Raw genomic sequence first — 14151 nt, forward strand, 5'->3', positions numbered from 1 at the left:
TGCTCTGTCCACTAGATCTTCTTCCTTCCTTGTCCTCTTCTCCACCCCGAATTTCCTTCTCAGGCTGATCTGGCACCTATAACTTTTTTATTATTTTATTTTTTTACTCTGCTCACCCACCAGCTCTACATTTAGTTTTTCTAGAGAACACAGAGAATGCTTTCAGACAAGCAAAGAACTAGATTTTCACAGCTCTTTAAGGCACTAGAGATTCTGTTTTACCATCTCTCCTAAATATTCTTTTGAAATCTCGATCTAAGTTATTTAGAAATACACACCCCACTGAAATTCCATTCCATTAAGAATTAGTGCTTTGCAGCCTATTTTGGATGGGCAGCCCTATTTCCCATGCTAACCTATAACATAGGAGCTGATTTGAAATATCTTCTGCTGATTCTTACTGTCTCCATTCAAGTTTCAGGTTAAATGTTGCGTGCACCTTTTGTGGATAATCAGTACTGAACATCCTGTATGTGGTAGACGGTTGCAATTTAGGGCTGTTTCTGCCCTGGGACCGTATCCTAATTCAAGCCATGTGTGGGAAGCTAGTGATTCAGTGAGCTGTAGGTCGGACCCTACTTCATGCGGAAAAAGCCATTTGCTGCAGTGGTAGCATTTCCTTAGAAAGGCAGTACCTTCCTTTAGCCATAACTTCCCATACCGTAACTGGCCATTGGTGGGTGAAAAACCAAAAGCCTTCTCAGTGTTACTGACCTCAGAAAGAGGCTGTGGGCTCACCATTTCTGCAGAGGCAGCTGTCTGATGCTGAAGATGACCATTTAGACTTCCAACACAGAAGTCAAGGTTTCTCTGAAAAAAGTGATCACCATCATAGTCACAGGTTACAGTCTGGACCTGGAATATATAATGTGTACAGATATTCTTCTTTCTGAGAGGAAGAGTTGGGGAGAACTCATCTCACAAAATTGGGTTGAAACTGTTGGACAACTGACAGAAGATGCCCAAAGTAACAAGTCAAGGTGATCCTAGACATCAGTAGAAGACAGATGAGATGTATATGAGGTTAGAAACTCTCCTTTTGTTTAAAATAAAGGATACTAGTATGGGAAGAGACATTAAAAGGAAAGAGCTTTTTGACATTTTTCTCCTCCAATGGGAAATGTCAAGTGACTGATGTTACCTCCCTCCCACAACCCAGTTGTTGAAGCAGAAGCCTACGTAGCTGCAGAGCCACAGTGCCTGGCATCACTGTGAACCTGGCATTGTCTTCACATCCTGGGTTCTTCCGTCCTGGCCATGGGCATTCAGAGGTGGTAACCTGCATAAGTAGCTAGTTACTGGTCCAGGCAAGTGTTCTCACTCTGAGCGGCTTCAGTGCTTTATTTCCTTAAAAGGAGCTCAACCATTTGAGAGCACGGACTGAAAGCATTGCTGAGGGGCCACCAGGCCAACCACAACAGCTTGCTATTACATAAATCTGCTGCAACTCACACATAGCTGGGTGGAGGCAGAGTAAAAGTGTGGAAAGGCTGCAGATGGAGGGGAGAAGAGAGAAAAGCCAAAAGGGGAAGTGCCCCACCCCAGCTTGCAAAATTGGTCCTGTTGCTTGAGACAGGTCCAGCTCACTGCTGCCCCAGCACTTCTGTAGGGCAGGGAAAGGGGCTGAGGAAAAAGACTGCCAGAGCAAAACATCTTTGTGTGCTCCTCCTGTAGGAGTTCGGTGGCTATGAAGGCAGTGTATGAGTAATGAAATGCACGTGTGGCATGTGTGCACGTGGACATGTAATCATTCAGAGAACGAAAGTAACCTGGAGGGCTGTGTAATGTGTTTTACTGGCTCAGGTTTCAGATGGACATCTCTGCTGCTCAAAGGTATGAAAGTGTGTAGAGGCTGATGAGCCTTTGTAAATAATTGCTGATAATTGCTGTCTCACCTAATGTAGCCCTACTGGGTTTGAGAGCAGAGAGAAAATTTGTTTCAGGCTGGTTTGGGGAGCTTTAGGAATTGTCTTTAATACTCCACAATGAAACAGGGCTTGAAAGTCCAACTGAGCAGTCTTCTGAAGGAATTGAAAAACTTGTAACTAAAATATTTTAGGAACTTTTAAAAATAGGGAAGTTGGGAATCTCCCCTCTTGTTTGGTCTGAAGCCCCTATTTCTAGTCCCAAAGTACCAGTCCCCAGTATGGACTGGTATTGCATGCTCTGAGACCCTGCCAGTATGACTTACCTGTTTTTAGGGGGAAACGCAGGAGATATATTTTTGTCAGGATTATTTTCATTTTCTATGCAAAACTCTTCTGGGAGTTTGTATAGAGGCGGATGGGCATGGTTTAGTGGGAGAAGGCATGTGACAAATTTCATGAATGCCCTTATAAATTCTGTATGGCATATATGGTATATACCGGCCTTCAAAGGTATGTTTTGCATGTGTGTAGTGTGAAACAGTGTGCTAGAGTGAGGTGCCAAAGATCCAGGTATATGGGGCCATTGGGAAGCTGAGGAATTGGCCACACTGCCAGAGACAAGCTCTGCTCAATGTAATGACTTAGGACTTAGAAAAATGTGCATGAATTTTCACAAGGCCAGTGGAAAACAGCCCTCTTACTGAAGGCAAATTCCATTATCAAATTTAAAAATGCTTGCTGCAGGTAATGGAGGGTGAACATTTTCAAAACAAACTTGCAAATAGTTTCTCGAAGGGAGGGTGAACCAGTCTGGAAAGGGGAGGTGCTGCAGTCCCAGCATTGGCTGCGCTGTATTAGCGTAGTTAACTCAGCTCATGCAAAGCCAGGCCAGAGCCACTGTGTAAGCAGGCACATAAAAATTTCTCTTCTGATGCAACCAGATTGTGTGATAGAATCAAATCCTTGAGAACAGAATTGATCCTAAAAGAGAGTTGTACTTTTCCAGTGATTTCTATTTAGTTTCATGTGGAATTTTTTTTTCTTCTAGCCTATTTGGTAGAAATATGGTTTCTGTTGCCACTATGTGACATAATGTAGCAGTGGGTGGTGACACTATGAGTTTTTTTCCCCTTATTTCTCCAGACCTGTGTAGCTTGTGGAGCTGTGGCCAATTTCATGAGGGCCTGCTGGGTACTGCTGTGTTTTCAGAGGGGAACATCAGTGCAAAAGCCAGGGAAAGCCTGGGAGCTGTGCAAGTTTCTTCAGCATTGAGAAAGCAGCAAACGTTGTTTGAACTGGAAAGGTGCAGTGTGTTTAGCTGTGTGGCTTTTAGGTACGGCTACTGAGCCTGCTGATCTAATCTGCAGTTAGAGGAAGCTGTCTTTATCTGAGCAGAAGAGATGTGCCTCAGAGATAAGCCCCATTCTAGCTCGGGAGTTAAAATTATCTAGCAGGATCTCAGCCGTGGCTGCAGCACAACTCAGAAATACAGGGCTCTGGCTGGAAGGGGAGCATGTTTAAAGCTGGGAGGACCTCTATAACTGCAGTTTGCTAAACCTCATGTTATTTTAAGGGAATGACTGTATCAGAAGTTTGGATGGACCTCCCAACACCAGCCATCCCTCTATTCTGTATTATTTCTTGCTTGTTCTTTGCTGTAGGCTTGCTTTTCCCTTGAGCAAGTTCTCTTTCAGCCTGAGCGCTCTTCAGGAGTGTACCCTGAGTGAAAACCACTGGACTGAGACGCAGTGTAGGGACCACCTGCCTCTACAGAGGTGCCGTTTTGGAACAAGCTGCTGTTTTGATTTTGTTCAGCCTCTCCTCACATTTCTGTAGTTTAAACTCCTGCTACGGTGCCTCCCTGAGAGGAGATAGTTTCTGGTTGCAGAGGACCTGCAGTGATGCTCTCCCCTCAGGTGTGAGCTCCCTCCCCAGGATCTGTCCCACAGCAAAATGTGCAAACACAGTGTCAGTGTGGCTGCATCCCCTCATTAGAGATTTGCAGGGAAGTATTTACAGGGTGGCCGTGCCACCACAGGTTTCCCCAGTGTGGAACAAGCCATTTATGGTAAAGAGTGGGGCATGCAGGGAGCTCCTTTTTGGAGCTGTAGTCCTAAAGCCAGGAGCAAATACCACTCATTGCAGCAGGACAGAGATCTGTCCCGAACCTTTCTCATTGAGTTCACTATGTGAGGTTTCTTAAAGCCTCAGAAGATGGTTTGTCCGGAAAAAGCTCTGCCCCACGTGCAGTAGGTAGGTATGCCATAGCAGCCAATGCAGGCTCACTCTCAGAGTGTCATTTATGGTGAAGAAGTGTAACCACAACAAGCTGTTAACTTGTGAAGGTGGATCAGCCAGTATCGCAGGATTTTGGCCTTCAGAGACAGCTTGTTGGAAACTCTGTCCTGCCTCATCTAGCTGCCTCATCTAGCTGCCACCCTGAACAAGCGAGCCAGCAGAGCAGCTGCCCAAAAGCAGGTTAGACCTGCAGCCTGCAATGTGAGACACTTTCTGCTGCTCCCTCCCTCCCCAGTAAGTGAATTCTGTGTTGTAAAGGTGCACATGCAGGGAATGTAATTCCTAGTGAAGTAACCTATTTCATGCGTGATTCTCTTTCTTTGGTTTTTACACACTTTTAAGTTAGGAATAGTGCCTAGTTCTTGTAGCCATTGCACTTTACGGACATGTTTCTCAGAAGCATTTTGGTGTCTAAGTTATAGGCATAAGAAGAGATCCCAAGAAGGTATCTAATCTATTCTACCATCAGCCATACTAACAGGCATACCACAGGCACCAAACGGGATTTTTGGAAGTAACTCCTACTCCTTTGACGTAAATAAGATTTCAACCCTAGCATGCCAAAATCCATACCTAAAAATAGGATTAAGAACACCATTGAAGGTTTGCAGAGAATTAGTAAATGCAGAGCAAACACAGAATTACTCTCAATTTCCAACCAAAACAGGGCTTATTCAAAAAGAAAAGTTAAGGTCTGTGTTTTGCTCTTCAGTTTTCACCTTCCATTTCTGCTGTTTCTCCTCTGCCAAAGATAGTCCCAAATTATCTCATTTAAGAAGTGTAATATATGTAGCAAAAGTGGAGAAATGTGACAGAATGAATTGACCTCCACTCTTCCAAGCCACATACCAGAGTTTAAAGAGAAAAAAAAAAAGAGAAGAGACTGAAGAGTAAGGAGAACTTTCACATAAGCCAGGTTTTTTTTACACTGGAAATGTTACTTCTGAGGAAGTGGCTCTTACCAGAGTTTTTAGTAACTTCTAGATTATTTTATGGAATGACGTAAGAACTCGCCTGCTCCTTGACCCCTCCTTTTGGAAAAAAAAAAAAAAAAAAAAATTGAGCACTTCTTTAAAAGGAATTGCTAATTCCTTCATATAACAGAGAATATCTGCACATGATTTTGCCCTCCCTGCTGATTAAGTAACGTAACAGAAATGTTTAATGCAATGGAAAGGTGGGTTTTAACTAAAGTTGGCGACACTTTCAGCTTGTGTTGCAATTAATAGAAGAGGAAATATTCATTCTCCATATTTCATCATTTAAAAGCATCCTGTATTTGTAAGAAGCTGTGATCAGCCAACATCCCCGCTATGGATTTGAACTTCCCGAATCTTCGGTGGTTTTTGTGTTTTGTTTTTTGTCTAAGCTAAGAGCTTTGCGTTCTGATTTTTAATGATGGCTTAGGGTTTTTTTGGAGGGAGATCAGTCCCTTCTCATTCACAGTACTGTGCACCTCAGTGTTATATGGACTGAGTTATTGAGCCTGTTTTTTCCTGCTGTGAATACATGTTGCAATGCTCGGAAATGGTGGCAATGGTTGGTGTTGAAGCGGGATGGTTTCATTAGCACTGAAATGGCGACTGCCAGCTAGGGAACACTGCTGTTTCTGCACCCCTCGCGCTGCAGCTAGGTTTCAGAGATATCTTTCCATGTCTTTCCATATGAGAATTTATTTTCAGGGGAGAACAACACATGCACATACAGAATTCACTACGAAAAATTTATTTGCCTTATTGTGGGGTGGACTGCAACCCACTGCTTGGTTTTTGTGCCCAGATTTGCAAAGGGAAAGAAACACCTATGTGGCTGAGGGAAGTGTCAAATTGTCCATGATCCATCCTTACCCCGACCCCCAGCTGTCTGTATTCACAATTCCAGCTGTGAATGTCTCTGTCTCTCCTAAGCAGAGCACCTCTCCTGGTTTTCCCAGGCTGAAGCCATGAATGAAAAGGTGAGAACACCCCTTCCGCACTGATGCGGTGCCTTCCTTTCTGAGTCAGGTTCGTCCTTTTTCCTCCCAGAATCCAAACCATTTTGTAACTGGCACCTCCTGTTGCTGGACATTGGAGGGGATGTGGGGAAGCCCTTACGGCCAGCGTGGTTGCTGGGACTTTGTCTGCTGCAGGTGTGGACCTACAACAATTTATCTAGAAGTCAAATGGGAACTAGGCTTTTCTGGGGAGGGGTTGAGCTTCCTGACAATTTGTCCACATAATGGCAATTAGAAATAAAAATGAGAAATTATAATTGTGCTAGCAAAAGACTTCAGTGGCTTTGGAGCCCAACACATGTAAAAGACAAGGAAGGAATAATGGTAATGAAGCATTACCTCTAGTGTAGCGACACATTTGTTTAATCTTACCACCACATTGCTAGTAGATCCTAGTAAAATTGGTATCCTATCATGGACTTATTGTGGTGTTAAGTGGAAATTTTTTTCTCCTTGCAAAACAGACTAGACAAGTCTGATATTGTTTATTCTGTAATTACACATTAATGAGTCTGTAAGTCCACTATACAATGTAACCATTGCTAATAAGCTTTTTCCAGTGTGCCATGAAAGAGACTGATTTATACAATGAACGATTTAGTCCTTGGTTTTAAGGAGACAATGCAAAAATATTTTTCCTTTCTAAAACCCTTTGTAATTCATTTCTTCTCTTTAATACTCCCTTTGAAGTTTGAAATGGCAATGTATTTTCCAGCCAACAGGAGCCATTTATTCCATGTTCTCTCTTTTACATGTGTAAATGCACACACATAACACACATGTACATACAAAGCTATGTCTGTCAGCACACATAAAATTATATGCTTGCAAAATCAAATTCCTCTGTGTGTATGTCTGTGTAAAAACCTAAAAAACAGCATACGTATGCAAAAGAGCATTTATCTTGAAAGCTGAGCTTTTCATTCTTCTTAAGAGGGAAAGAAAAGACCTATCAAACATACACTCTGCAAAGTAAATGCATGTCATAAAAATACTTTTTTTTCAAACCTAAAAGAGGAAAAGGTTAGTTCCTGCTAATTTGTCTGTATCCCTATAAGAAACATAAGTGTAAATTCCTTTTGGGAAGTGGGCAACAGCTGAGGAAGACCCACTTGTACCCGCTGTGGCTTTTGCAGTCTGTGTAGGGCTGCCAGGCTGAGGCAGCTGTGAAGACAGGTGGGGAGACGGTACTAGAAAGACAACTAAGGAGTTCATGAAGATAGAGGGAGCTGGGGAAAGGAGAGAGAGACATGCACACCCTCTCTATCCTTCCCGCTGGCATTCCTCGCCTGAGGCGATGCCCTGGGGAGGCTCTCCTGCCTGCTGCTGCTGGCTCAGCAGTGAAGGGGTACATGGGCTCTCAGGATCCTCCCCCACAGTTCCTAAGTGCTGTTCCTTCCTGGGTTCGGGTGTTTTATTCACTTAATTTCTTACAGTGTTATTCAGGTAGGGTCTGTAATGGAGAGTGAGGGATATATTGATTTTCCAGAAGATTCTTTTACAGTTTATACCAAATTTAGGATTGCACAGTGAAGCTTTGGGGTATGTCTGGTCCTCACAGCAGAGGGATAGATGGCTGATGTATTGAAATAATCTAATGGAAAATGCAGATATAATATCTTGTATCATTTGAGATACAGCTTTCCACTAAAAGCTGATGCATGTCTAACTCAATAACTTTCTTAGAGATGTTTCAGTAGCTAACTGAGCTAACAAATACAAAAGCACAATTAAAAGAACCACTGTAACAGATGTAGTGATGGACCCTTCTGCTCTCCCATCCCAGAAAGTGATGGTGATATTCAGGGAATCTCCTTATACATGTCTCAGGGAGCTACAGATGAATGCAAAATACAACCCTCACAAAGGCCAGGCTAGTTGAGCAAAATGCAGTCCCTGGCCTTCCTGTGTGAGTACTGGTGTTTGCTGTGCAATGGTGGTTTTTTTTCACCCTTCTTTTTTACCCTCAGTGAGACAGAGCACAAATAGTTATATTAGTTGCATACTTCCTGAGAACACAGCGATCCACACATTCTGGGCTGCGGGTTGTGTTTTTCACATTCAGGCATAGGATGGGAGTTCATCAGATAGCAATGGGGAGCTCTAGAAAATAGCACATTTGCATCAGCAGAAACAAATTTCACAAGACTTGCTGGGAAGGTTTGCTGCAGCATGCCACGGTCCTGCACTACTAACAGCCGCTGCACATTCATTCGATAAAAAAGATGACAACAGAAAATGAAACTTTTAACGTTCTCTTCTACGAACACTTGAAAAGCAGGTTACCCCGAAGGCGTGAGCCTGTGGCTCGCATCAGCTTCACTTAGACTCCACGGTGCCTTTGAGGTAAAGGAATTTGAAGCTGTGGATGAGGTATGCTTCATTTGTCCCAGTGGCAAGGAGAGCTCTCGGCACTGCTGTGATGCAAGTGACAATTGCATCTATGTCTAACAGTTTCCTAGAGTCCAAAGGCCTGCCAGTAGAATACTGGGATCACTGGGATTTGAGTGCCTTACGTACTCAGAAATATTCAGCCAGCATGATTTTGTCTTTTTGTGTTGGACAAGGCAGAAGCAACTTTCCTTGAGATGCTCTCCTCCAAATGAACAAAGCATCATTTGCCAGTCCCATATTTTTGTCTGTTGTTGCTGACCAGTTTACTGGGTAAAGGTTAATTTTCTGAAGACCAAGTCTGCACGCTTGCTGCAGCCTCTGACAAACTTGCCTGGCCGTGACCTGGTTCAGCCTGTATAACCCAATAGCCCAAATTGTATTTCTGGATGTATGTGTTCCTAGGTGGTGGAGCTAGCAGGATTTAATTTCCTTTCTTGATGTCACACTATACTCCACAGTGCAGGATGGCTACGGCACAGATATCAAAGTTTACCTTAGCTAATAAGAAATAGCAACTTCTGTAGAGCTGCTTTGCACTTTAATGGGGAAGATTTGTCACGCTTTCCATTTGCCTCACTCTTAGTCCAGCCACACTGTCTGGATGTTAGTGTGAAATTTAGGTGCATTATGAATCCTGGATTGACTAGTACTGATGCACTCTCTCTGGCTTGGTAGCAACAAGGAATTGCAACTTGGTAGTTCATGGGAAAGAAGAAGGTTTCCTAATGCGTAATAACGTTAGGACACACATTTGGGTGTTTCTACGCTTAGAATCCTGCATGTTTGGTAAAAATGCAATGCAGTGTCTGTTCCTTTGCAATATTTGAAAAGTGCTTTAAACAAAAACTGGGCAGATGCTTTAAAAAGCGACAAAAGGATTCCTCCAAGTAAAAGGCACTTAACACTGTCTAGGACACGCGACTAGGAGCAGAGAGGAAGTTTGACAGAAACTTTGCCTGCTAGACACTTTCAAATATTCCATAAATGCTGAGAGGGCAGGAAATGCCAGTGGTGATAGTCTGAACAGATCATCAACCCTCATGGGAGGCCAAGTTTTGATCACTCTCTGAATGCCTGGCGCCAGTTTTCACCGCACAGATCTTGTTCTAGTTGCATATAATTGCATGTCCTCTGTCCGTATTAGCTCTTACTGTCTATGTAGGACTGGAAAGGGGATTGAATTAAGCTTCGGGTGTTTCTACTGCCATTTCTCTCCAATTGTTTTGTTCTTTTTATCTATGAATTTGTGTTGTGCCACAGGGTTCCTGGAAAAGGAACCGAGCTCTGTTGCTCTAGGCACTGCACAAACACCAACAGCACGCCCCAAAGAGCTTACAATCTAATCAAGGCTATATATACATGATTGATTAATTAAGCCTTACAAGTCCTAGGCGAGGTAAGTGTGAGGTAGGGCACAATGAGACGTAATCAATTGTGCTGTGGAATCTAAACCATATATATTATTCTGGAACCAGAGAGCAAATTTGTGTTTCTAATAGCTGCAGCAAAATAGTCTTGTGTGTTCTTCCAGGGTGCAGTGGAATTGATTTAGTTCAAAGTACTCAGCTTTGTTTTAAACAATGTGTCTCTAGCTTGAAAAGTGAGATTGAAAAATATAAACCAGGTAAACATAAATAAATGAAGGATTTGGTGATGGTACATGAGGGAATAAAATAAATATTGGCAGCAAATGATTAGATCATTTTGGGAGTCAGGAAATAATTAATTTCCTGACTTCTAATTAGTCTAGATCTTAGTACAGAGAAGCAATTCGCTGTATTGCTTGGACTTTTGGAAAAAGGGGAGGGATGATTTCCAGCTCTGTGCCTGATTTGTACAGGCAGGAGTCCCGGGTCATGCCAGTGCAATGAGTGGAATTACAGCCTGGTGCTGGCGTGACAGAGCAGTGAGTGGGGCTGGTCCTGGGAAGGTGGGCAGCTGAGGATAGAGTTGGGATATAAACCCAAATTTCAGGGGGTCAAATACATACTCTTGTCCAGGCTTTTGTTTTTGCTGAGATGTTTCTGAAGATCTTCTGCATTACAAAAAAAAAAATACTCTAGCAATTTGTTTTTGGAGTGAGATTTCACACCTCATAACTGAACATGTATGAGAAGTGCTACGAAGCTGAACTGGAGATGACACAGTTTTCAGTATTTAGTCATTTCATACAAAAAAGGTACAGGCTGAGCCCCTCTCTTGTTTCCTTTCTCAGACCACTGATAACTTCTGCTGTGCTGGCTGCAGTGTGGCAGGAAATTAAAAACTGGTTTGGATATTCTAAACAGCTTATGCTTTTTTTTCTTGAGGTAGTTGCCTTTGGGATTTTTACATCTCTCTTGGAACAGAGTGGTAGCATGGGAAAAGGCCAGCTGAGGAAAAATATCATTCCTTTCCTGCTTCTGCATCATTAGTCTGAGGAAGAAAAAGCCTACCTTTTGGCCTTGAGCAATCCCAGATAAGGGAGAGCTGGCTGAGGGTTCCAAGCACTTGATACCCAGTATTTTTGGGGTGTAACTGAGGTTTATTAGGCTGGACAATAATGCTACCTAGGTACAATTCTGTAGGACACATCACAGAAAATGGGTAGCATTTTCACAAATACCTAAGTTGTAGCCTCTCAAGCTACAACTGCTGCCTGCCCCATGGTCCCTAGTCACCTTCTGTGGGACACATGCCAAGAGGGTGACCAGTGCATGGCCAGATTTCAGCCTTATGTCTTAGGACACTTGAAAGGCAGGTAACCAGCTGTAGGAATCACTCTAGACAGCAGCATAGCTTTTGAGTTTCCCCATTAAAAAAAAAAAAAAAGTCTTATCCCCATTAAAAAAGAATTGAAAAATGTGCAGATAGGGAAGTAAGGGCACATGATGGATTAAGTGCCTTTCCCATGGCCACACAGGAAGCCTGTGGCCGAGCTAGGAATTAAACCTAGATTTCCTCAGTCTGTATCAAGTGCCCTGTCCCTCTTTGAAGCCATAAAATTTTGTTTGTTTTTGAATTCTCTAGAAGCTGAAGCAGAAGGCTACTGTTTGTGAGGAAAAGAATTAGTAAAAGATAAGTCCTATTTATAATTGGTGAGAAACTGAGAATAGTCCTGGACCAATTATTGCCCATTTCTATTGCTATTTAATGTTCTCTTTTTTCCAAGTTTACATCAGCATGAAAATCCCCTTGTGGTATTGCTCCTTAACCAGGCAAACTACTCATGCCTTTCCTTATGGCTAGGATTGCAGTAGAGGTCAATGCTTATCTGTTTCCAGCTGTCCTGGTTTAACAGTAAGTAACATTATGACTGGCTTGACAGGAAAATGATCACATTTCTGCTTCTTTTGTTTGACATTTCTCATCCAAAATCAAATAGAAAAATTATGTCCATTTGCTGCGGAGAACATCCATAGCTAAGTTCTCTCTTACAATACTCATTTGACTTGACATAACATTGTTTCTTGAACAGCTGCATGACTGTTTTTTGTCTTTGGAAACACTGAACTAAATCAAGAGGGGCTCCACTGAAGTTAAAACCAGACCAGAACTAGTAAAGCCAGAAGAAGGCAGGTCATGTCACTCAAACCCAAAATATACACCAGCCCTTCTCTGTAACAGGTATGACATGACAAGCTAGGCAAAACCTTCACAATGGTCCTAGTCCCTGTCACATACATGTACATGGGTATTACACAGCTTGGCCACCCTGCCATCCCTAGAAAAATAATGCAGTGTATAAACTGTGCCACTGTGTACTAGGGGTATTGGTGCTCTATCTGTAGGGAAGTGGAAGAGCAGTCAAGCTGCAGGATGGGACATGCAGTGCAGGTCTCCAACAGTCATAATGTCTAAGGGACTGTTGCTGTTCACGTGAGGAAACTTATAACTCCTTCCTATGCAGGTAAAGTCATCTCTCCTCTGTCCCACACTTCCCAAAATACATTAACTTTAACTGAAGAACTAAACGCTGATTGAGTGGTCCAGAAGATATTTCTAATTCACAGGTAAATGGTAGGGAAAATAGCTGAGCCTGTTGATATTCTCTGTGCAAGAGTGTTTCAAAGAAAGTGAAGCCTCACTAATACCCATTTCTTATCACCTCCTGACAGCCTCCTTTGTGGGGGAATAGCCACAAATAGTTTTGAATGAGCTCTTCCAACAGGGTAGCTTTCATGCAGTGATGAACAAACACTTATACCACAGTACACCTTTGTGTAACACACCTGTCTTCATTTACATGCGGGATTTCACCACTATCTTCCTGAGAAACTACAAAATTCAGTTAGCCACCGGATAAGATAAAGACTGGAGCTTGACTCAAAAGGGATGCATAACTATTAGTGTTGTGGTATTTACAGAGGGCCATTTCTCAAGTTTTTACTTTCTACTCAGCCCTTTATCAGACAAATTCTTGCTGAAAAGTCCCTGAGTAATGGGAGAGTGTAAAAAAACTGGGTCCTGCTCTGTTCTTAAGAGGTTCATGTTCTGCTTTGTATCTCTTTTGCCTGCAAATGGAGAAGAGAAAATGCTTCATGTGAATTTCAAACACTTTCTGCTCTGGCCAAGTTTCGTTCTGAACGAGCGGGACAGAACAGTGCATGATCTCAGTGGAAGGACTTCCTAAGCTGTCTGCTCCATCCGCTGGCAGACGGGCAGGATTGCCCAGTTAGGCAATCCCTACTCTGCTTTAGCCAATTTCCTTCTGTACACTTCCATCACTCTGTCCTCCATGGCTGCCTTCAGCAAATAAGACCATAGCCTAATTAAGCTTTCTCCCCCTGACGCTAGGCATTTTGAGGCCTTTTCTTCATGTTTGATTTCCCTTTTTTCTTTCTGAGAGTGATTTGAGGAGTCCCTACCTCTTGATATGAAGGTAAGGAGGGGGGTGGTAGTTGGTTCAGGTTTGGTGAAGTGCAGCTGCACACAGAGCAGCACAGTTTGGCAACTGTCTTAAAGTAGGTGGGAAGGGGAATACAGGTCAAGTGGGTGAAAGTCAGAGAGGAATAGTAATCCAGAACGTTGCTGCAGAGGCAGAAAAGGCTAAGCCTATGGTTTTTTTGTTTGTTTTAATTTTTTTTTTTCTGCTAAGCCACCAAGTATAATTCCTGGTCTGTGCTTCCCTTTCTGTCACTTCTCCATAATTCTTAGCATTTCAGTTGGGCTGCTGTCTCTCGGCTGCTTCCTCTTTTCCTGCTTTCCTATATTTCATTATTTGCCCTTCTTCCTCTTCAAGTGCTTTTACAACAGAGTGAGGAGGATGTGGAAACCCAGTTACAATATGACACACAAACTGCAGTGTCACAACTGCAGCTCTTTGGTTTCACCTCCGGGAGTGCTCAGAAGCAGGTCAGGGTGGAGAGGCAGGAGTGGAGGGCTGAGGGAAAGAAGGGAGAGATTTATAAATAGGGGAGAGAAATGACAGAAAGTCACAAGGTTTCCAGCTCCGGAACTTGGGATAACGGCTTTCCATGGATGAAAATGAGGCGGTGCTGTAGCTTTCTTGTGATATCAGGTAGCTGGGAAAACTCGCTCCCACAGACTTTGCTCCAGCTACTTCCTAGGGCACCCATTAATTGGAGGTGCTCCTTTTCTCCTTTTCCTTTCCTTTCC

General features: G+C 43.0%; 1 protein-coding gene across 18 annotated transcripts in view; it reads left to right on the forward strand.

Moving 5' to 3' along the window:
* The window catches only part of IKZF1 (IKAROS family zinc finger 1), a 72448-nt gene that overhangs the window by 25509 nt on the left and 32788 nt on the right, over positions 1 to 14151 (forward strand). The window contains exon 1 of one of the 18 annotated variants that reach the window (XM_052788079.1): positions 1511 to 1833. The exons of 16 other annotated variants lie outside the window; for them this stretch is intronic. In XM_052788079.1, the coding sequence (XP_052644039.1) occupies positions 1701 to 1833 (133 nt within the window). In that variant the 5' untranslated portion in view covers positions 1511 to 1700. Of the gene's footprint in view, positions 1 to 1510; positions 1834 to 13392; positions 13415 to 14151 lie in introns of those variants that run through there. One more of the 18 variants, XM_052788084.1, reaches the window with a different exon arrangement.

The sequence above is a fragment of the Harpia harpyja genome, chromosome 5 (assembly GCF_026419915.1).
Source record: "Harpia harpyja isolate bHarHar1 chromosome 5, bHarHar1 primary haplotype, whole genome shotgun sequence".
NCBI lineage: Eukaryota > Metazoa > Chordata > Aves > Accipitriformes > Accipitridae > Harpia > Harpia harpyja.